The 25,265-nt window shown below is 39.4% G+C and overlaps 1 protein-coding gene across 9 annotated transcripts in view; it reads left to right on the top strand.

Annotated features, from left to right (window-relative positions):
* Positions 1-25,265, top strand: part of PCDH15 (protocadherin related 15) — an 886,705-nt gene that overhangs the window by 575,429 nt on the left and 286,011 nt on the right. For all 9 annotated transcript variants that reach the window (XM_077350402.1, XM_077350403.1, XM_077350405.1 and 6 more), the window contains 3 exons: positions 13,545-13,664; positions 17,939-18,049; positions 20,046-20,216. In XM_077350402.1, coding sequence (XP_077206517.1) covers positions 13,545-13,664; positions 17,939-18,049; positions 20,046-20,216 — 402 coding nt within the window. The remainder of the gene's footprint in view (positions 1-13,544; positions 13,665-17,938; positions 18,050-20,045; positions 20,217-25,265) is intronic.

Below are 25,265 nucleotides of genomic sequence, written 5' to 3'. Positions count from 1 at the left end.
AGATGCATATTAGTGTGCAATAATTACCTGTAAATCTTATTATGTTCTGCAACATAGGTCCTCATTGGCAAATTACAATTACTTTTTTTAAAAAAAAATCTCTTTTAATAAGCCATAACTGAAGAATTCATTTTCAGAATAGGTCGTGAAAGTAATGAATGCATCCAATGGGAATTAAATTAATTTAATCCATAAATTACTGAAGTGCATTTCTAAAGCTTATGAATTCCATATGTAGATAAGGTTCTTTTTTATTTACAATGTATCAGCTTTCCTTTGGGATGCAAGAAATCTTTTGTCTTACAGTTAATGGCTACAATCTACTTTTGTGGACTGCATTATAGAAAAAAACAGTCAAATTTCTTGGCAATAGTGACCCTGGCTGAAAAGTCGTTTTTTTTTGGGGGGGGGGACTTGCAACTGACAACAAGGCAAATTCTTTTTATTGCAGGGTATTGTTTTTAAAAGATATCTGAAAATTATCTACAGGTTTTTTTATGCTGAACAACTCACCCCCCTTTAGAAATTTCCACACTAGACACGTCTGGTGCTTTGGTGGTTTGATAACTATGCAACTAGGATGTTTTTCTGTGGGTATGAAATCCTGCAACCTCATTCCGCCCCCCCCTCCACCGACGATTTCAGTGAGTTCCGTAGTCTAATAGAGGGAGTAGTGAAAATAACAAGCCTAGATGGTCAGCGGAGTTTGGTGAAGCATTTTATTAAACAGAGACAAGTTTGGGTATGATGTCCACAATATAAATGAAGTCTACAGTCAATGCTGATGAAGCATTTCTCACATGTATCAAACAACACAGTGAATAAACTAGGATCCCCTAAAAATGAAATAATTTGTGATTGTTCTAAGAGGGATTGCTTCATAATCTTTTTTTTTGATTCCTCAGTAACTGCTGACTGCATAGTGTCTAACAGACGGTCCCCATAAACTGCTTAATGTGGGTGTTGTTCCTAAACTACTTAAAATGGGTGCTGTTCCTGATTTTAATTTCAAAGTCATTGCTATCATCAGCATGGAGAATAAATCAAGGGTTAGATTGGAATAAATGACAGTGGCAGAGTGGGACCTTCCTGCTTTCCCTCATCCTGTTGCAACTCACTATGCCCCCAAATTTTGTTCCGGGGGGGGGGGGGGGTTCCCTCAGGAACAGTGCAGGGAGGGGATTCTGGTGGTAAAGGAGAAACAACTAAAATTGTCTTCCCCAAACCTACAAATAGAAGTGTTGGTACACCAGCAGAATGGCATCTTTGGATTCAATGTGAAACAATGTTATAATCAATGTATTAAATCAGCCTGCAGGTTCATAATTTCTTCCAAGGTGTTTTAATATAATTTGTCATTCTTCTTGGATATTATGGTGAAAAGGCACTGAGGTCTTCCAAGCTGCAGCCATTCTTTAGCATTCACATCACAGCAATCAGAGTAAAAACAAAATTCCTGCAATCCTTGAATAGTTCAACTCTGCAGTGGATTTAAAAGAATGGATTTCTATCCACGGAGAATGATTCCTTCTCCTGCTGCAAAATCCCATCCCTGAAATGCTTTTCCGTTTGGAAGGCTGCTTGCAGCTAGAGCAGGGAGGCAAGAAAACCATGTTGCAAGGGTAGAAATTCTTCTGTCTGCCAAAATGTTTCAAGGATCCAACTGGAACAGTGGAAAGAGACAAAGATGGCAGAGTTTGGAAAACAATCCTTAGGAAACACTGAAGGAAATGGTGTATGTTTCTTGGAGACCTTTTGGATACAATCCAATGATGTTCACCAGATATCAACTGTAGTAATAAGGACTGGCTACAGTCTTTTGCCACAGTTCCACTTGAACCAGTATGTTCCTGTGTACTTGTGACCATTTGTGCTTTTGGAGGAATACTTCAGTGAAATTAAAATGATTGTACTTTTTGATCAGGAAAAAAATTATCAAAATGTTATCAAGTTTCGTTAACATCAGGATTTTTTTTTAATGGTGTGATCCTAAGCAAATCGATTCAGAATCTTACTTAGGTCTATTCAATGGGCCAATTCCCAAGAAAGCATTTGTAGATCTGTGATGTCAAACATAAGATCAGTTTATTTAGATAACAGTGAAAAGTTAATATCATTGGGCAGTAAATGGCATGGATGTCATAGGCAATCTGTTCAGGTAGTGACTGAATTTAGGCTGTTATTAGCTTAGCTGCTATTAAGTCACAGAGCAGCCAACTTGTTGTCTCAGACTTTGGGGTCCTTAGAATTTGATTGTACTCTCTACAAACAAATTTTTGTCAAATCAAACTGAACACCATGGGATCCAGATAATTTTGTGGATGGAAATCAGCTGGGGAATTTTGGTGAGGGGAAAATTGACATTTTCTGTCTGCTGTATATGATGGTAAAAAATTTCCTCCTTTCCTCTATAGGACTTTATCTAATTTCATTGAAATTAATGCCCACCAGTTGCAATCCATGTTTCTATGCAACTTACTTTTCAGATAGGCTGTTTGCTTGCAGGCTCACTGTAGCAGTAGCAACAGCATCGAGAACACTGGAAAGGTTGGATAGGGAGACTGCTGACAACATATCCCCTTATCCCACAAACCTGTTTGTCACTCCATCACCAAGAGATGAGCCAAGAGCACTGCTCCCTTCAGAGCCATCTCTATGAATTGTGTTAATGTACAACAGTTATAGGTTTGTTACAATCAACCTTGAAGATTGATGAGTCAAAGATGAGGCAATGAAGCATTAAAATAAATAATATACATTCCCACATTTGTTAATTTTAAGAACATTCTTAGAACCATTTTTAAGGCTGGTATGAGATGTCCAAGTTGTTTATTTAAACAGGTGATAACTTCTATGCAATTGTACTGAACTGGTTTGTGTTCAATCAGGGATCTTTTGGTATTTCATTGCTGGAAATTATCTGTCAACCTAATCAGCCTACTTTGGCTGATATTTGAAGGCAAAATATAAACAGTAATAATGTTTAAAATACTCTACTGGCCTACAAAGGTTCCCGCTTCATTTTATCCCACCCAAAGAGTTTTCCCTCCCCATTTTTGAACAGTTTTTCCTAATATTCTTTATCCTCGGAAAAGGGCAATAGTTCACAAGCTATTTTGCAGTATACTGTCAGAAGGAAATTGGTAGTAAGGCAATTCTGTGTGACAAAGGGTGTCATAAGACCATTCTATATATCTATAGCACTATGTCAGTGTTGTCATCTCAGAACTGATTGCTAAAATATAGTGGTTACTTATTATAGCATACAGTAAAGCAGAAAATAATTGATTCAGCAATGCTACATGCTGTAGAGAATCCATTATTTTTCATTAAACAATAGCTGTGGATTTTGGTCAGCAATAGTTTAACTTTGCTTCAAGTTCATAGCAGGTGTTAGAAGAACATCACAGAACCACTGTTCCACTCATTTTCCCAGAAAGCCATTTTCACTGTATGTTATGCCAGAGAATCCCAACCGTACCATGGGTCAATGTAGCAAGCCCAAAACAATCAATGTCACTCCAAAGAAGCCAAGAAAAAACAACTTAATCAAGGAGTATTGTTGCAAGCCCAACAGAACTAATATCAAGCCACAGAAGCCAAGCAAAACCAAAAGCCAACATAGCAATGTAAATGGAATTGTTGTCAGACCAGAGAACGCAGCTTGGAATGCTTCCTGTTAAGCACAGGCATTCTAAAAATTAAAAACCATTTAAGAACAAAGAAAAATGCAAAGCAGTTAAAGTTCTAAAACAAGCCAAGAGAAGAGCACCAAACAGCACAGTCCTTTGAACTCTTAAAACAGTGTAAAACAAAACCAGGGGAAGCTAGTTTTGAACAGTACCAGAAGGAAAACAAAGAATACACGTACATATACATACTGCAACCAGGCAAAAACAAAAATAAAAAAGGAAATACTTGAAACAATATTTTGAAGCCAAGTCCACTGTGGACAAACCATCCTGAAGACGTCTAGGCACCAAGCAAGAAGACTTTCACAGAGAATTATAGCCCTGAAATGAAGCCAAATTGCTAGGCAGGTCTGACAGTGGGTCCTTTTGTCATTCTCAGTCATCATGAGAAAATCAGGCAGTACTCCCCCTAATCTCTGGTCTCATTGTCTGGGAGATCTGCCTCTCTCTCCTCTTCCCCATTACCTAGGAAACCTGTTATATGGAAGAAAAATCAGCCTGGGATCAATCTGGTTATATATTTGGACTACAAATATTTTCATTCACATCTCTGCTGTAAAGACCATGGCATCTATGTGTTCTCAGCTGTTGTCTTGGTTTTACAGTTGAATACATCTTTCTACATATTATTTTATAGACCTCATATTATTTTATAGCCTTCATACTAAGACTAGTGAAAAAGTACATGGCTTGGCTCATATCTCCAGAACCTTGAAAAAATGGTTATTCTAAGGTCTTAACTCCACCCTCCATGCCTCATCAGTCAATCTATGCTCAAAATGGGCAATGCTAGTATTTGCACCAGTCATTGTTAATCTAATTGTTACTCCTGAAGTTGGTTTCCTGGCACTAATACTTAGGGTCATATGTTAGATTTTACAACATTAAAAAAAACAAAGAAAGAAACAGTGCAGCCAAATCACTCTTGAAGGGCTCTTCTGAATTTGGCCACCTTTCTTGAAGGGGACTTTACCTGAAAGGTGTCTTTTCCCAAAGATTAGTTTAGTGTATTTTCCCCTTGATCTGATGATGTGGTTTTCTAACAGGCACTTAAAGAGAGTGCCTTTGTACAGCTGTAGTTTGTCCACCTAGCAATTTTCTTTTTCTCTTGCAGGAAGTTTTGGATTTTAATGCCTCCTTTGGTCCCTAAGAATATTATAGGGGGAATAGGAAATTGCTTCCTTCCTTCAGCCTTGATGATTCCCAAGAGAACTTTTAACCTTCCTGATTCTGACATTTTGATGATACTAAATTTGTAACTCTTCACTGCCAAGCCTTTCTTGTGTATTTATTCCAGAGACATAGAGAGAGATTGACTTTTTTCTTGTCCTAAAAGGCTACGGGTGGGGTAGGATATCTTCTCAATTGACGCTAGATAAAGCTGCTTTGTTTGGGTGGAAAACTTCCCCTACACTAAAGCCATTACTTGAGATGGTGTGCTGAAAACCAGAGGCTTAGTTATGTGTGCCTGAATCCATTGGGGGGGGTGTGTTTTATAATTTGTCCAAAACCAGATTAATCTGTCCAGAACCAGCTTGGTATAGTGGTTAGGAGTGCTGACTTCTAATCTGGCGAGCCAGGTTTGATTCCCTGCACCCCCACATGCTGCCAGCTGGGAGATCTCAGGCTGGCCACAGCACTGATAAAGCTGTTCTGACTGAGCAGTAATATCAGGGCGCTCTCAGCCTCACCTACTTCACAAGGGTGTCTGTTGTGGAGAGAGGGAAGGGAAGGCAAATGTAAGCTGCTTTGAGACTCCTTTGGGTAGAGAAAAATGGCATATAAGAACCAACTCTTCTTATTCTAAGTGCTATTTATCAAAAGTCTAAAAACAGTCAACAAGAAACCACATGATTAAATACAGACATACTTTAATTTAAACATTCTTGTAAAAAGGGCCAATGATGCTGTGAGCAGTCCAGGATCAACCACATGCCCCAGAATATGCGTAGTATGCAAACCAACCCACTGTTTTTTTTCTTGCTTCAAGGATGCAAAGAGGGGCCATTGCCTTTAAATGCACTTAGCAAGGTCGGCCATTGTATTTAAATGCACTTAGCAGACCATTAATGCACAGAGGTAGGACGCCAATGATCAGACAGTAGTGCCTCTCTAAGTATGACTGAGTCACTCATAAGTGCATTTAAGTGGAATAGGGCAAAAATGGGTTGCTTACATGAGTAACCTCTTCACCTGTGGTCCATTTCACATCTGCTTTGTCTCCAAGAATGTCTCCTTTGTACCCACAGCCCAGTGAGATAGTTACACATGAGAGGAATGGTAAGCTGTGTGTGTACATGCACGTGCATAGGCGCATGTGCATGTGCGTATTGGTAGTTAGTATTACACTGAGAGTTCACCCCAACACATCTTGGTTATATTTGAACAGATACAAATTCTGTTTTCTGTGTTGCTGCAGACTTTTCAGTAAATTGTTACTCCTGAAGTATCCTGGAAGAGTTTCCTTCTGCTCATCAGAAATAAACGTCTACCCATTATTTGTAACTTGGCAACCATGTTTGTAGAGCCATGCAGTCAAGATCCCCCCCCCAACACACACACACATACAGAATTCTGGGTTGAGAAAAAGATGGTTTCCATTCAGCGAGGCCACTGATTGCAGAAGCATTTGACATGATACATCACGAGCTCATATATCATGAGCTTATTGCTTACTACCTCATTGATGTGGGGATCCAGAGACTGCACTTCAGAGGGTAACCTCCTGTCTCTGGCTATACAGCAAAGCTCCCACCATGATTGGCTAGCTTTATGGCAAGTAGGTCAGAGGGCTGGGTCAATTGCCTCTTTATATGGGGCTGCACTGAGACCCTTACCCTCTTATCCTCTCCTGTGGCTTGTTAGCAACCCTCCCACCCCACCCATTTTTGCAAGTTTGTGATGCGTATTTGATAGTATTGCCTCATTGGTTTGTATCACTTTTGTTGCATTTGAGTTGGGAAGTTGAGTTTCTACACTTAGCTCCCCCATGTTACCCCATAAGAGGCTGTATGCATGTTGAGCCGCATCCCAGATATGACTGCCTGGCTCACATTTCCAGGTGGCAGGGGAGCCCTAGTAGACTAGAAGCTGATGCCTACCACCTCCCATGCACATTTCCATCCACCTCAAAGTCTGTCCGCTGGCAATGGGCTTCCTTGTGGTCAATCAACTGCAAGATGGCTAGATCCAGTCATGCTGCACTTAAACCCATTTCCATAATAATAAAGCTGTGGCCAATTTCTTGCCAAAAGTTATATCCCTTTATGTCATGTCCTCATTCCACCCTGGAAACTGTCCCCTTGCTATGCAATAATAATGCTCATTAAAGTCCTAAGTGTGTATACTGTGAAGTAAATTCTGTGGACTTCAGTCAAACCAATTGCCTAGCAAATTTACTTGGAATTGCTGCCACTGTAATTAAACTATAGTTAAACTGTAATTAAACACCTTTAATGTGCCCATCCATATTGAGGTACAGAGATGTGGGAGGCATTTCACTCATTGACAGGGCTAGACTCAAGTCCAGTGATACCTTTGAGATCAACAATTTTTTCTGCTTATATGTTTTTGAAAGTTAAAGTACTCTTAATCAGATACAAATAGGAATGGAGATCCCAAGTCCTTGTAACTCAGTCAAAAGTGGAAGGGGCATTGCAATGAAAGGAGCCAGTATTCAAAGGTACTGTGCAAAAGGTAATAAGCTTGATTAGAACACAAGAGAAATGTTTAGAGAAAGAAATTTAGCATTGTGAGATTAGTATTCTTATCTTAGTAGAAAAAAAGTTGTTGTCATACAGGCTAGAGTTTTTCACTCTTCCTCATGCCAGAATAGTTGGAAACAAAAGAAACTTAATGTAAATTAAAATCTCAAATCCGCACCATTTATCGTGATTATAGGGAATCCAGTGCTCAGCCTATGCCTGTAGAATATTTCCATTTGAAAAATCAATTATACCAACTAACAAAGCAAAAAAGTGATTTAATTAAAAAACAATGGGAACAACTTGTGCAGGCTACAATTACCAACAATACATTATGGGAAATCCTGGTGTAGTCATAAGATCATGGAATCATACAGTTGGAAGGGGCCATCTAGTCCAATCTCTGGCACAGTACAAGATCAGCCTAAAGCATTCAAGTCGCGGCTTGAAGATTGTCAGTGACGGAGTTTCTTATCACCTCCATAGGCAGTTGATTCTACTGCTGAACTACTGTAACTGTGATTCCCCCACCGATACCTAGCCGATATCATTCTACGTGTACTTTAAACCAGGGCTCATCAACCCCCAGTCTGCGGCCCGGTGCCAGGCCACAAAGGCCACAGTACCGGGCCGCTGGCAGCCGCGCCTACCTCCCCCTGCCCGCAGTGAAAAGGAAGGGAAGAGGCAGGCGCAGCCGCCAGCACGCCGGTGACGCAAACGCGCATGCGCGCAGTTGCCGCACATGCACGTTAGTGCCCCCTGGTGGCAAAAACGTGCACACGCAGTTGCTGTGCATGTGCGTTAGCGCCATCTGGTGGGGAAAACGTGCATGCGTGGCAACTGCGCGTGCACATTTTCACAGCACCCGGGCCGTCGGCTCTCCCCTCACCCCAGAGGCGGTCCCTGACCTGAGAAAGGTTGGGGACCGCTACTTTAAACCCCTTACTGTGGTTCCTATCCTTTGCTACCAACAGGATCTTTTCCCTGCCCTCGATGGGAGGTAGCTATGCTAGCTTTTCATTGATTCAAACTGTGTGGTCTACTTTGTGGTATACATATTAGATGTAGAGCTGGTAGTGAGTGATACTGAGCTTTTTCTGAACAAGATTCTATCTATATAATGGTTACATTTCTCAGAAAACACGAAGATAGCAAATCTGGCTAGTAAGAACTAAATTCCCTTTTAAGGAGAGCATAAAGGAAACTCTTGCCTGCCATCACGATAACTCTGAGGATAATTTTAAGAAGTTACTTGAGGTATAAAGTCAATGAAAGTCAAAGATTATGCAGTTTTATGTCATGTTTTAGTCCCTCGGATAGTCTCCTGCTACTCACAGTCAATTGTATTATTATAGTGGATGAATCTGAAAAGCTTTCAGATGTTGCACGTTGTACAAAGTCAGTTGAGTCTAATTTATTGAATCTAGGTACTATAAATAGTAGAAAGAAGTTGTCAGCCTTTCTATGTTGGTAAGTTTCTTCCAGCCTTTTCTAAACCCCTTTGCAATTGCTCTCTCAATTACTACTTCCTTTTGAATTCCCAGCCTCAGCCCGCAGTGTCAGCCAGACTCCACTGGGGATCATTGCCGAAGCTGAAAAAAATAGTCATTAGTAAAATCATTTAATTATTATACTCTAGCTTAAGTCAACAGTTATGTCAGATATAAGGGGTTTTTAAAATCCTTTTGGTATTCTCCTTCATCGTACACCAGTGAGTCTTGTGCACACAGATGATACAATAATTATCTCCATAGGGACAGGTTTATGAAAGTAGTTAATTATTATGTGTTTGTGTGTGTGTGTGTATGGGGGGGGGGTTCATCTTGTTCTTTCTATATTCAGTTTGCCTAAAATAGTTTTATTATTTCTCATTGCCAAGGCCAGTAGCAAACAAATAGCATTCCCTAATAAAGTATTCCACAAGTATAGGTAATGAAGGCTGGCTTTTAGAAAAGTACACAGTGCATCCTATTCATCTCTCTCCAAGACGCTATCTGCAAACAAATTAGTTCTGTTCTTCAGATATATCTTGTTTGTTCTGAAAATAGTGCTTAGGTGTTTTACTTTCTGAAAGGGGGAGAAAAAGGCAGCTTTCAACATCAAAGCAGAGCAGCTTCTTCCTGAAATAATTTCTCAGTAACTTCTCTGTGTTTTTTATGTAACAATAGTAGTGGTTTCCAAGTCAGAATAGAAGGAGAGAGTTCAAGAAAAGGTCACAATTATTTTGCTTAATTAATTGGTTTACTTTATTTACAGTCCATCTTTTCCACTGAGAAATCACAAATCTCAGCCTTTTGTGTCATATGTGCACTGGCATCAACTACTACTGCCTTAGTTAACATATAGTTGTTACACATTGACTGATCCTGTTGTATCCTTGAAGGGAACTGCGGGCCTCAAGGCCACCTGTTCACAACCATTTCCTCTACTTTGTTAGGTTTTCTGCTCCTGTGATCTCCTGTGGCTTTTATATTTGCGTAACAATTAATAATAATGCAAGTGCTTCATGGAGGATATTTCCCTATGAGATGAAGGTATGAGTCCGTCTCTTCCTTCTATGAGCTCCAGGGAAGTTTGAGTCTTAGGACTGACCTTTTCTGCCTTGGGGGTAAAATAGTAACCAATCCTGAGTAAGAACACTGTGGCCTGTTCATGCCAGCCTGTTCGAGAAAGGGACTAAGGGGACATTTAAATGTATGAAGGAATAAAATGGACTTCAGGTGAGCTTGGCATACCTTAAACCTGTATGTTTGTTCACAAAGCCATTTGGATTGCATTTGTTTTCATGAGATAACTAGTAATATATCACACCTTTTGACTGTTTCCTGTATGGGATACACTTTTTAAATAAACACTTTTAAAACATTGCTGAAGCTATACCTTGGACATTGTGGTTGTTCCAGGTAGCTTCCCCTTACAGCAAAAAGGGTCTAAGGATGGGTACAAACCAGTACATAAACCAAAAATGGTTCAGTTCATGTTCCCCCCTAATTAAGGTTCAGAGGAAGGCTCCTCCTCTGAATTTTTCCTGGACTTTTGTCCAGTTCAGAGGTTGAGACATTTAAACATAGCAGTTCAGCAGCATTCATCAACTGTTAGGTTTAAAAGGCCGCAAGCCCATTAAATCATCCCTTTATCTCCCCCCCCCCTCCAAGAGGGAGGAAGCAAAATGAACAGCTGAAATAACTGTCCTTTCACGCTAATGGCAGTTGAGCTCATGTACCCCACAGTTAGGGGAACAATTTCTCTCCCTTCCGCTTAGAGGTGAGGAAAGCAAAATGGACCAGTGAAATGACGGCCAGCCATTTAAACCTAACAGCTTAGTGGTCCACCAATGTTAAAATCCAACAAAACAATAGGTTTTTTTTAACAGAGAGGGAAAAGATAGATATATGGAATGAGAAGAAATAACTTTGCTATTATTTTGTAGTTCTTAATTACAGGCTTTAGAGAGATATTAATGGTTTTTTTTCTGTTTTTTCTTTACACTGTGGGGATTTTCAGTATTTTTCAAGCAAGTCTGTATGTATCTTGGAGTTCCTTTGAACTCCTGTGGTTAGCTTTGGAAGATGGTACTCTCTTCAGTACCTCAAACTCCCTCTCTTAGAAATACCAGTCAGTATCTCACATTTGAGGTTCCTGAAGCAAGTATTTTTCATACCATTCTAAAGAAATCCTCACCTCTTTTTTGCCTGAATTGGAAGTATTACACCACTACCCAGATTCTTTTGCCAAATATATTCCCCAATCATCTAGACTATGTAGAATTATGCTGAATCCAGACTATTAGTCAAGAATGTTTTCTCTGACTAAATTCTCCTCAGAGTGAGATCTTCTTTTGATGCAGGCTTTTGTTAGAATCTAAACGAAACTCTTCCCTCAGCAATACAACTTGAATATCATTTGTCTAATAGCACTTGGGAAAGCCTATCATTCAAGCTTTCTGCCTCATTGTAGAGTTAACCCTTCACTTACTGGTTTTCTGTCATGTCAGCACTTGGATCCTCACTTTTAAAGTGCTATCCATCACACATGTCTTAAAAATTAAAGGCACAATCTACCAAAAGAAGATCTCTTCTGTACATTGGTACAGTTCCTATTTATTTCAATGCGGCACATGTAGTGAATTGCACCCATTGAAAAGTAGGAGATTATTTTCCTTTCCTGTCAAATTCTTGGCCAGCTTAGCCTTGTCCATTAAAAGCATCTGAACAGTGCTGAGGCCTGACATTTTCCAGCAGGAAGCGTTCTAGAAATTTAGGAGTCACAACATCAAAATCAATATCTTTCACAGTTTCATAATGGTGTACGTAGCTTATGCACTTGCTCAAGCTGTGGTATTATAAACTTCCCATCAGAAAACAAGCTGCTCTGTTCTCATGCACCTTCTGAAAAATATGGTGTAATGTATCTCACATTTTAATTTTCACAAGCACTGTAGAGGCTGACATAATAAAGATGATATAAATGAAATTCAAATTTCAGCATGAAATTTCAAAGTCAAATAAAGGTAGGGTTGCTAGATCTCTCCTAGCAACCAGTGAGGTGGGGGGGGGGGAAGCTTTCCAGGAGAAAGTGAAAAGCCTTGGCCATGTCATCAGCATCTCACAGGAAATGATGTAATCACAGCAGTGCCTTCTGAGTGATACTCATTGTTATGGTGACATCACTTCTTTTGCAATGCCAGGTATATGGCATGGACTTCCTCTTTTTACTGATAAGTTCCCCTGCCAGCCAATGGATTGGCAGCTGTGGAGTTGGAACTGGGAGCAGCGGACCCCTGCCTCTGCTGGTAGGTCTAGCAATCCTAATTGAAAAGATTGTGTGTGTTATGTGTTTATTTTGTTTTAATTCTGAAGCTATGGTTTGTATGTTGCATTGAAACTTCAGTTCTGAATCTTTCAATACATTTGTATAAATCTAATGATTTTAAATCTGGAATATGTATATAATGTAATGAAATTTAATTAGTGTTCTAACTACAGCTCTAATTATAGTATGTGACCAGAATGGGAATTATTTGCAGTCTTCTGGTTTGGCACTTAGAAAATGTTGGGGAAGCATGCACAGTGTGATGTGATGTTTTCAACATTCCTTCATCAGATGCCTGTTCTTCCATTTGTAGCTTATATTTACTATGCTAGTTAATGTGTGGGTCAGAATAGTAATGGAAAGAAGTCTACCTGGATTCTGGATGTTGTGGATGTGAATTGGACTTTGCTAGAATCTGAACAAATATCTCTATGTGGGAAATGCTCTTAAATTCAAGGATCTGAGAGTTAAATAATTAATCTAAGATCAATTCAATTGGGAAACCATGTTGGTCTGAAGCAACAGAACAAAAGTGCCACTGGATTCATACTTTAAGAGCTGTTATTGCTCAGTAAAGTTCCTTCAGCCTGTAGAATTGGAGAAGAAAAGGAGATAGTGAGTTGAAACTTTAGTACCATAAATGAAGCTCGACTTTTGAAATGGAATGTTTCTGCCTCTCTCTCAAATTGTAGCCCACCACAAAATCCAGAAATGTATCCTGAGGGAGGGAGAGGCAGGCACAGAACTAGGTGTAATGTAAGAATCTGCAATGCAGGGAGATCTTCCACTGTTGGAAAACAGTGTTTAGTTTTTACAGTGCAGTGCATTTTTACTTGGGAGTAAAGCCCATGGAACTCACTGGAATCTTATGGCAATTATGCTTGGACTCCACCTACCTATATATCCTTTAAACTAAGCAGTGTGATTTATTTAAGATTTTATTATTGGATTTCTGTGACCACCCCTTTTGGCATAGCCATCTCAGGACGATTTAAAGCAGATATATGACATAATAAAACCACACAACATTGAAAACATTAAAATATATCAAGATGCTGTAGATGCCCGGTGTCAGTTGAACAGCTCCCTTCTGGTCAAGGATGGGAGAGAATGCTGAAGGAGGGCCCTAGAGAGTGTTTCATCAGCTCATTAGCCTCAACCAAACAGTATATTGTTTGATTAAAGCTTCCTCTGAGGATTTAAAGAGGGTTTTGTTTTTTTAAGGCCATCTTATTCAATGCTATAATGGTGTCCACAAATTCACAAACCAAATTTTGACTTTAAAACATGACGTAGCCTTTGTTTCCTAAATTTGCCTATCATTTTGTTGTTGCAGTTGACACCAGTTGGAACCACCATCTTTACAGGATTCTCTGGAAACTATGGTGCCACAGACATAGATGATGGTCCCAATGGCCAGATAGAGTATGTCATCCAATACAATCCCAACGACCCAGTATGTGAAATTCTTTTTTCTCAGTAAAACTGTTTGTTGGAGGAATCCACATAGTCTATTAAAACCTGATTATCTGTAATGTAATTTGCATGTCCATGTTAGTATTTGTTGCCTGTTGCAATTTTGTTTAGGTTTTTGAGTTCTATTTGGAAGATGCTTTGATCTAACCTTTTTTTTGGCAGGGATGTTTTAGACCGGGAAACAGGTCTTTAGAACATGGTAATTATACATAGGACCATTTTTCTCCCAAATATTTAGATGAACAACAGGTTAAAACATACACATTGGAAACTTGTTAAATGTTATAGTAGCAAAACTAAGCCCTTGTGAAATGCTCATTCTGGGATGGAAGAGGCTTTCCTCACAATTACAAGAAAGTCATTCCAAAGAACAGGGGCTTGTCTGCACTGATTTAAAGGATGGGAATTTGAACAAAAGTAGGCATAAGATAAGGATATTGTATATGGGTTTATAAGAAAAGATTCAGTCCTTTAAGTATGTGGGTCTAAGCCAGACTTCTCAACCAGGGTTTGATGAAATGCTGGGGTTTCTTGGGGGCCCTGGAAAGGTTTCCTGAATGGGTGGAAGTTAGTTTTGGTGTGTGTGTGTGTGTGTGTACAATTTTAATGAAAGATTTCCTAGTGTGCTGGTTGCTCTATTAATCCTTTGGCCTATTTTTAGGTAATATTTCAGAGACAATATACTTTATCTTTTTATATATCAGAAAGTGATAATGATAGATGAGATTCAGAATCAGAATTGGTACTATCTGCCAGTTGTTGGCTTTCTGAACCATTTATTTACATCTGAAAATACTTGGGTTTTTAGACCATATGGACATTTTAGATGGTGGTTGTTATGTTCAAACTCTGAATGATCAATGGCAGCATTCAGGCAATAAAAATATATGTAAAATTCAGTGAATTTTAATATAACAAAATGAGGAATTATTATTTTAGGGTGTTTATTGTTGTAAAGTAATATTGGAACCCCTGTAGTGACAGAGATTTTGCAAAAATGAAGAAACAAACATTTGACAGAAGCGTAGCATTCATGAAAATTTAACAGGAGAGTGATTATCCTCTGTTAATATCCTTATGCACAGAGTCATTAGACAAAAGCATTCTTTAGCCTGTGGAACACTAGCAAACTGTTGCTCTGTACCAATGATGTGTTGAGAAACAAAGATCATATACGTATTTTGTAGGATATAACTGTCTTAATGAGCTAGACTCAGTTTCAAAGAGGGCAGGGCAGTCTATAAACCCTTGTCTTGATGGTTCAACTTCACAGTACAATTGGGGGCCAACATGACGGGAGGCTCTTGCACAAAAAGAGATTCCTATACCTAGAAAGTTTTAGTGTGTCTAGCACTGAGGTTTTTTCTTCACCACTGAGTTTTCTCCTGCACCATCTCTATATGGATTCCTGTGAAGCTGCCACTCCAGTGAGAGATCCTTTTTTTGAGGAAGAAATATGCACAGTAAGAGCAGTGTTGCATTCCAGAATGTGTGACCAGAGGCTATATGTATTCAGGTAGCACACATCTAGATTCTGCATTGATAGGGCTAAAAGCACATAGATAAACCTGCAGTGGACATGTAGCTTATACATGCATATCCAATATATGGATATATATATCATTCTTTGAGTAGAATGATTTTGTAGGAGGGGAGTGGTAACCACACCTCTTCCACTCTATGCAAAGCCAGTCTAAACTATTGGCTTCAGTCAGTGCAAAGATGTCAAGGTATTGTGGGGTACAGCTAACAGAAATGAATGTTTTCACCTTCCAATGAACAAGTGCAAGTCCTCATATCTATATGAATAATACACTGGAGTTCCTTGCTGATTTAGTATTGCACAGATTATATTCTGAAGAGCTATGTCTTGGGCAAACACACTCATGTGAACAAAAGGCTTGTGTAGCAGCCTTGTAAGGAATCAGACTATTGTTCTTTCAAGGCCGGTATTGTCTATTCTGGCAACAGCTCCATAGGAACTCAAGTGGACATCTTTCACCTCACCTGCAACCTGATCCTTTTAACTGGAGATTCTGGAGACTGAAGCTAGGACTTTCAGCAAACAAAACAAGTGTTCTACCACTGTGCCACAGATCCTCTCACAATGCATAGGCCCTACTCCTCAGAGTTAGCTTGTTTAGAAGAAATCATGACATGATTGGTATTCCTCAAGAGCTCTAGGAATGCCCAAGTCATTATTTGATTTCTTCACAAAAAGTGACTTGAGTTTGTGTTACAGAGAGAGAGAGAGAGAGAGAGAAAGAAATCTCATTGAAATGTGAGAAGTCCTAAAGTTCTTCCCTGGTGACCGATCTTTTTGAATTCACCCTTTCCCTATGAATAATAGTAAAGCTAAAGCCATGGAGAAAGGATTGTTAATTCTTCATTGTGTCTAAAAAAAGTCATGTTACTTCTTCAGCAAAGGAAAGATCATTATTGTAGCACACTTTATTTATTATTTAAAATATATAACTGCTTTTCTTCCAAACCTCTCAGACCCAGGGCAGACAACAACTATGGAAAATCAACTACAAAAAAGAACATGTGTAACAAATAGAAATATATCACTGTTTCCTTACTATTGGCTCCTGGCTTCATCGAATTTTTTCCAGCAAAGCGAGAATTTCATTTGTTTGACTACTGAGAAATGCCACTGGGCCAAAACAGATTTTCTCAGGGTCAATAATGATCACTTCTAGTTGTCATTGTAAAATATTAATGTCAGTGGAAACTCAAAGGTCAATATGTGTTTTTAATTTACTTTGAAATAAATTCATGTATAATTGACAAATGAGTTCTAAAATCATGTATCTTTTTATGTTTATTAATTTTAAATTTGATTAACAGAATAATTCAGTCCATATATTTGTATCTTCTTATCTTTTTGGAAGTTAATTTGGGTCAGGTTAAGTCTCCCCCCCCCTTTTTTTTTTTTTTTTTTGTTCACTTGAAATGTATATAAATGATCACATGGGCAATGGCAATAGCGGTCAGGATATTGCCAACCTATCTACCAGCCCCAGTTGGCACCTATTCAAACTTCCATCTAGCTCAGCCTTTCTCAACTTTTTTACCATTGAGAAACCTCTGAAACATTCATCAGGCTCCAAGAAACCCCAGAAGCATTGAATTATGTAGAATATGGTTGGGAAGGTTTTTATTTATCATACTTATATACCGCCCTCCCCGGAGGCTCAGGTTAGCAAAGTAAAGGCTCAGGTTAGCAAAGTAAAGGTTAGCAGTGTGTTTGGGCACCCGGGTCTCCTCTCCTTCCCACCCCCTCCAGGCCCATCATTAGCTATTTGGGAGGGGGGCAGATCAACATGACCATATATATGGTCATATCACTCGATAAATGTTTAACAAATTTCAAAAATATATAGACAATTAATTAACTTATACCCCTTTAGGAACCTGTTCCAGAGCTGTCAAGAATCTGTAGGTTTTCACAAAACCCTGGTTTAGAAAGCCCTTTCTAGATGCACATATAAATAACATTGTTCATATGTTTGCACAGTCTTAGGACTTCCTTTATTAGGGCAATTGACCACAGAGGTTTGGCGGTGATTTCTCATCTTTGAATGCATGTTTTCCATAAGTCAAATCACCCTTTGTTGCCAAACCAGTACAAAAGTGTCTTTCTTTTTTTAAAAATGTAAATGGAGAAGTAGAGGGTGAAACTGCCTTTTGTGCTCTTTCGGCAGCCTACTCCACCTGTATCAGGAACATATTAACCTGCCAAAGGTATATAAATTGGTTCTATATCTGCTCCAGCGAGTTGGCCTTTATGTGGAGATGTTGCACTGTACTTGTGTACCAATTTGGCACCAGCCCAGTTTGGAATATTTTTTATTAGGCTTTTCTTGATGAAAGCGGTTCTGAGAATACTTTTTTTTTCTCCTAGTGATATCTGAGAAAGAGATTTCTTTCAAGTGAATAATGTGGCTCCAAACAGCCGTTATGCCAAAATTCCTTTCTGGATAAATTCTGCATCCTTGTTTTGATTTTTTTTTAAAAATCAGTCATCTTGTTTCTGTGAAAACTCACTACATTCTTTTGGGAGAAGTAAAGCCTGACTAACTATTATGATTTAAAACAGTGATAATAGTAAGCATCACAGAGTATTAGTAATGTACACTGAGTGATAAGAGACAGTCAGTGAGAGTGTTACTACTGATAACTCTTTACTGGTCCCATTGAATTCATTGCATCATTTCTTGTGTGATCCTTTCCTTCCTCTTTTTTTTTCAGACATCAAATGGGACTTTTGACATTCCTCTTACGTTGTCTGGATCAGTAGTTTTGCGCGAGAGGCTAAATTATGAAGAGAAGACCCGTTATTTGGTAATTGTCCAAGCAAATGTGAGTACGAATGACATAAAGTAATTATTGGTGTTCTGTGTTACTGTAGTGTCACACACATTCTTAAGGACCTTCTGCCACCTACTCATGCACCTCAGCCTGCTCCAGCCATGCCTAACACCCACTCAATGCTGCTCAGTTGTAAAATCTTTGTTAACTTGTTAACAAACTTTTCATTCTGAACAGAATTCTGCATACTTTCTTTATCTCTGTTCTCTTCCCATTAATCAAGTTAAAAAGAGTTACGGGTTGGAACACTCTGAGTTGTGTTGCGAGTCATTAGTAGCTCTAATTCAGGGGTAGTCAAACTGCGGCCCTCCAGATGTCCATGGACTACAATTCCCAGGAGCCCTTGCCAGCATTCGCTGGCGAATGCTGGCAAGGGCTCCTGGGAATTGTAGTCCATGGACATCTGGAGGGCCGCAGTTTGACTACCCCTGCTCTAATTGTTTATAATTAGGGCAGTTTCAAGCCAGTTCTTATTAATATATTTTGGATTCATGTACAGAGGATGGATATTAGATAAAAATGGTGCCTCTAGGTACTGAGCATGCTAGACTCCTCCTAACCAACTTCTAATCTTCTGAAAAACTTGCCTGTCCTAGAACGTAACAGCACCATCATTTTCAGCCCCATCTGGCTTGTCCTCAAGACAGTTTCCATTATGCTTCTTAGTCTAGCATTCAAGACTGCAACGTCAAAATTTTAACCCTTGTCTTTAAATTTTCAGAAAACTCTATATATTCAAATAGGTTGGAAGGGTCATTTACCTCAGTGTTACTTGCTTTATCAATATGTCCTCTTAACAACAAAACTGAATTTCTCCAGCTAAGTAAACAGTCCTGTTCCAAACACTTGATCATCAAGAGAAGGGCATCCCAATTTTTAACCCATATCCCTTTGTCATGAGGCTAAAAAGTAGAAGAGTCATGCAAATACCTCACTGTAAATTTTTGAAATGCAATAATATTGCTGCAATTTTATATAAGCATGTTGTGTTGATGTAACTGTCTGGTTTCTTAATTTTGTTTTAATGTAGAAGACTTTTCTTTCCACTAGAACAGGCACAAAGAGAATTCATGAATCCCTCTGTCACTAAGCAGAATATATAGTGTGTATACTGGTGTGCTGTGCTGATAAGTGATTCTATTATTAAAGCTACACAACTTTTTTTTCTTGGAGATATAGAGGATTAAATTCTGCTCTTGTTATGTGTGGAAAACAAAGCTTATCAGCTCCAAATTTACAAGAGAGAAGATTTTATCACAGAGCCTGTTCTATATTTTTGTGTTCAAATATTGCTAAGGGAGAAATCCATTTAATTTCAAAGTAGCATTTTTTTCATAAAGGCTTGATATTTCAATTTTCCAATGGCTAATATTAGATTTCTTTATTCTGACTCATTTTATTTCCAAGACAAGTTGGAGCCAGTGGATCCCAATTACCCACGTTTCATGTTTTGCTCTCTTTGCCATGTCAATTGATGGCTCAATCTTGCACTTAACAATGTCAGAAAGGTAATAATTTAGGGTCTAGGGAAGAGATTGGAAGGGAGGATCTCTGCAGAGGGGAAGAAAAATGGATCTTCAAAAAAAGATCTAAATGGAAGATTAAGGGAAGGAATATTTGAGAGAGATGGTAAATCAGCGAAGAAGTTAAGAAAGATATCACAGAGAAGAAAAACAGTGAAAGTTTTTTAAAAGTCAACTTCAGCCTTTCTTACCACTCAAGAACAAAACAGAAAGCCCAGTTTCTGTTTGGTCTGAGTGATTCCATCAAGTCTGTTGAACCAGTGCTCCTTCAGCCCTCTCTGAATGGTGCAACATATTATGCCATATTCCTAGGATTGCACATTATAACTGGATATTCTCATGTGTGTTAATATGTCTTTGTGGGGTGACTCCATGAGTGGTGATTGCTATTAAGAGTTTTTGTGAAGAAATTACAGGAGCAGTCTAGAAAATCTATTCTGTTTTCCCCTCCACCCCTTATACAGGACCGGGCTCAAAATCTGCTTGAACGAAGAACAAGTACCACCACCCTCACTGTTGATGTTCTTGATGGGGATGACCTTGGGCCTATGTTCCTTCCATGTATATTAGTCTACAATACTCGGGATTGTCGGCCACTCACTTACCAAGCAAGTTTGCCAGAACTTACTGCCCCTGTAAGTATGGAGATGTTTTTCCCCATTATAATTTAAGTCATTCCTTATCTAAATGTGCAATAACACATTTACATTGGGGTTAGGGACAGTGGACCCTAATAAACATAATGAAAAGCAACCTGGGATCTGCCATGGGCAAGGGGGATTGGTCAAAATCAGCTTCCCATGCAGCAACAGGCCTTTACCACTGAATCTAGCTCATTGAGTTCCTATTGCCGTTGTGGCTTGGTTGGGGATCCCTTTAGGGAATGAGGGTGGCAAAGTCTAAACTTTGAGCACAGAAGCAATGCTGGTAGCAGCACTAATTAATAACTGTCTGAACCTTGGAGAGCTGTTGCCGGAATATTGGGCTAGATGGTCAGTAAAGGCATGTTCTGCATAGTAATTCTATGTTTATAGATGCTCATGATATAGTGGTTGTTGCCTAGCAGGAGAGTGGGGCTGTGGACAGGATGCAGGCGGGGGCGCCTTTCCTGTGGGCGAGCCCGCCACTGCCCATGCGCTCCGGGAGCCGCTTTCCCTGCCAGGCCGGAGCCTGGAACGTGGCTGGCCAAGGCGCGCAAGTGGCCGTCTGGATCCCTGGCCTGGGGCGCATCATAGTGAGTGGGAGTCAAGAAATTACTGTGGAGCCAGAGATTTTTATGGAAGCCTAGCAGGAGGGCATAATGTTGGCAGCAAAGAAAGATGCAACACCATATCTTTTTTGGAATGAATAAAGGCCACAGCTGTTATTATTACAACTCCAGCAGGAGCGTTGGCCTGGCATGAGGAGGAATCCATCAAAACATGGTCAGCAGACCGTGAATTGACCATGGTCCCAGATGGTGCCCTAGAGTCCCTGCCATGGCATCAGCCTAAAGCAAGGTACCCCTTGGCAACTGGAGCCCACCCTGGGAAGATGGTTTTAGTGAGGGCTTAAATTATATAGATACATTTGATAGATTCATGTTGCCCGTTTTAAAGGCAGTGGCATCTCACTGACTGAAGTAGAATACAGTCTCTCCGTGCTCAGTGGCAAATGTAGCTTCTAAGAAGGCTTTTGTCTTGTTTTTGTAGCACTATTATCATCAGGTGGCTTTTCATTATTACCACGTTTAATGTAAAAAAAGAAAACCACCAAAATAAAACAGATTATATCTGTAATGTAATTATTTCCTTTAGTAGCACTAAAACAGCTTGATACATTGGAAGCAAGCAAAGAATCAACATGGGGTGTGTTTTTATTTATCTTTGACTGAGGAGATTAAGGGCCCCAACATAATTTAATGGACTCCTTTGAGAACAGCACAATTTGTTTAAAAATGTGTTTAGTTCCGTGCCTCCTAGGAATTAATTGCTAATAATGCAACTATGAGAAACCATTATATGCTCAAGCATATGCAATCTTTTGTTGTTCTTCTTCATCTCTAATATCCATAGAAATGGATTTCGGAACCTGTTTATACAGGATAAATTGCCCCCAAACTGCCAGTCTTTTAAAGAAAGGCCTCCCGAGGGTATTGAAAAAGCTTTGTTATTTGCCCCTTGTCAGGAGAACAGATTTTTTAACTAAGTTGTTTATAATAACAAGATTGGTATCCTTTGTGTACAGACTGGAGAGTTAACAGCTGGTTTGAGGTAATGCAGGGAACTCCAGAGCTCATTCGGCACACATTGGATAATGCACATTCAATGCACTTTGCAAGTAGATTTTCCAGTTTCACACAGGAGAATTCAGCTGCAAATGCATATTGAAAGTGCATTAGCCAACATGTGTAGAATCAACTTTTGTGCAACTTGCAATAGATTTTGTGGTCACTGGCATGTCAGTTACATCAATTGTTTGTCTTCCCATTCTATTATAACTGATTCATTAATGCCACAATCTGAGTTCCTACGTAGATGTATTAATGGCAAGAACGAGATGTTGTAATATAGATCTGTAATGAAATAGAAATCAGGGTGTTGCTTGCCATAACCAACAAGTATGTAATTCTGTATAATTAAAACTCTAAATACCTAGGCCAACATTTACCGCAACGTTTTGTGCAAAAAATCAGTGATCAGTTGCTAAACACAGATCTAAAATTAGTAGGACAACTGAAAAATCTGTATCTCTGAAGAATGGCTGAGATTTTTAATTAATTCAATCCCCCTACCACCTACAAGATTTGTCTTGTAACCTTTTATCCAAAAGGGTTGTTCAACCACATTCTGTCTGTACAACATACCAAATTGGTTCAATGCAATGTGTCATGGTACTTTCTAACAGAACACTTAATGGCTCCATGCCTATCATTAGAGCCAAAAATAGGGCCACCCACTGACAAAGCAGGGATCCATACATTTTTCCATGCTGAAATAATTAGTCTGCATATTATAGAAACAATACCCTTGAAATGATCTGATAACAACTGAACATTGTATTTGCTCTTCGGAAGGCATGTAACATTGAGCTTCAGTTAAAGAGAGAAAAGGGCAGTGAAGGAAGATGAAAAGTAGCCTGATTAAGCCCTGAACACTTTTTATTGTCTTGAGGTTGAGTGATGTACTACCCCTGCCAGCATGTCTTCCTGCTCACCTATTATTCTACATAGCTTTCCTGACCCTGAGAATAAACTTTCCTGGGCCTGGAAATACCTACTGGGGAAAATGTAAAGTGAAAAAGATCAGGGTGGACCTTTTTAGGTTCTTGCAGTGGATCCAACCCCATAATGTTTTTACCTCCCCATGATCTTTATTTCTACTGCTGCATGGTTCATGACACAATTGTGCACTGTTTATTTAGAAACTGTATGATTTCCTCCAGAGACCTGCTGGAGGCAAAACACAAAGCAAAACTATACAATAAAATCATTAAAAAACAGCAGAAGCATTCATCTCATCCTAATGACTGCATGCATGAAAAATACCTTGAGTAAATTAATAGTAGGGTTGATTGGTTCCCTTGTGAAGTTACAAACTATTTTTTTTAAAAAAAATTCACAGTTAAACCTTACTCTGGGATTATCTACTGCTGTACTTGGGGTTATTCTATTCAAGGCTGTATTGTCTAAGATATATTAATTAATTCAGTTTTGATGTTGTTTTTGTCCATTACCATTATTCGTAATAACCGGTTATCTTGTGTTCAAATTTTCCATTAGAGATGGGCCATGATAAGAAATTTAAGCGAATTTTTGTTCTAAAATGCATTTAAAAAATATCAGTGACATCTTTGCTTGTTGACAGGGATCTGTTTCTGTTGGAACTGTATATATTGTGACCTCCCCTTCTCAGCTCTTTCAAGTGAAGGTTGCAGAGCCTGCTTGTGAATTAGAGTTTGCCAGTAATTTATTGTTTGCTGTGACACTCAGTATAAAAAGGGGTCTTTCCAAATGATTTCTATGAATATTCTCTTAGAGAAAATATAATTCATCAAGGTTCTGTGTGAACAAAGGAAAGCCTCTTTTGTCATGAAATTCCGACATCTTTCATATGGCAAGTTTGATAAACTTTTGGATTAACTCACACAGTTTTGCATTTTCTAACTAGAAAATGAGAAGAATGCCAACAACTGAATCATCATCAATGCCACCAAGTGTAGGATAGACTGATGTAGGGGGTTGGATGGGGGGTTATGATAGTTCATGGCTTTGGGTCTGCCAGCTTTTTCTTTCAGAGATAATTGTAGAATTTCTGTATGCCAAAAACTATGCAGTCTGCTCTGAACAATATCATGTCTCTTGACTAGTAAACTATAGGCAAATTGAGGAACCAGTTTCTTTTACCTTCTTGTCTCATATAGTTATGTCTCTTCAAACTTGAAGGTACATGGGTGAGAGATGACAAAAATGGAGCAACAGTTTGATTAGTATTCCATTGCCCTCTACACTTAGGAGCAATACTGTCACAGTTCTGTAGCCATTTGCAGAGCTAGTCCTTCTGTATTGAGTAGTTAGGCATGTACTCAAGGCTGAGTATAAAAACAAAGATTTTGCACTAAGATGCCTTAACCTGGCCCCATGTGAGCTTTTCCCCTCACATAGTTTAATTTTGATCCCAGATACCAATAAAGTAGCCCAGAGTTCTAATGGGAGCAATGTTCTCCCCTACACATCTATATCTGTTTATCATCTTTATGTGCCCTCTGGCCCAGCTGTTCCAGACCTATGGGCTGGGTTATAATAAATATGCAAATGTAAGGTGACCAGATTTTAACATTGGTAAAGCGGGACACCATTGACTGAGGGGGGGTCTTGATTAAAAATTTGGTCTATATAGAGCAACAGAAAGTTTCATAGAATGCATAGAATGCAAAAATAGTATTGTAATATATATATATATATTGTAAAGAGCCTCTTGTGGCGCAGAGTGGTAAGGCAGCCGTCTGAAAGCTTTGCCCATGAGGCTGGGAGTTCAATCCCAGCAGCCGGCTAAAGGTTGACTCAGCCTTCCATCCTTCTGAGGTTGGTAAAATGAGTACCCAGCTTGCTGGGGGGTAAACAGTAATGACTGGGGAAGGCACTGGCAAACCACCCCGTGTTGAGTCTGCCATGAAAACGCTAGAGGGCGTCACCCCAAGGGTCAGACATGACTCGGTGCTTGCACAGGGGATACCTTTACCTTTACCTTTATATATATTTTAAGTTCAATATAAGTACAATTTGCCAGGTGCCCCCAGATGTCCCTCAAAAAGTGGGGCAATCTGGTCACCTTATGCAAATGACAATGACTCCCCACAGATAAATCTGGCAGATGCTTAGAAGCTGTCTTTGGATGGTTAGAGCAGAGTCACCTGAAATTCAACCCCTCCAAGACATCGGTCTTGTGACTGAGCAGGAAAGCCACCCATCAGAAAGCACACCTACCCACACTGGCTGGGGTGCAACTTAACATATCACCCCCAGCCAGGAATTTAGAGGTGACTCTAGATGCCTCCCGTTTGATGGAGTCTCAGGACACAGGATTAGCCTGCGTGGCATTGTTCCATCTGTACCAAGTGAGGCCACTAGTGCCCTATCCGTCCTCAGATTGCTTGGATACAGTCATCCATGCAATGGTCACATCCAGATTAGATTTCTGTAACTC

The sequence above is a fragment of the Paroedura picta genome, chromosome 8 (genome assembly GCF_049243985.1).
Source record: "Paroedura picta isolate Pp20150507F chromosome 8, Ppicta_v3.0, whole genome shotgun sequence".
NCBI classification, from domain to species: Eukaryota; Metazoa; Chordata; class Lepidosauria; order Squamata; family Gekkonidae; genus Paroedura; species Paroedura picta.
The sequence above is the reverse complement of the archived record's forward strand: the minus strand, read 5'-3'. Positions and strand labels throughout refer to the sequence as shown.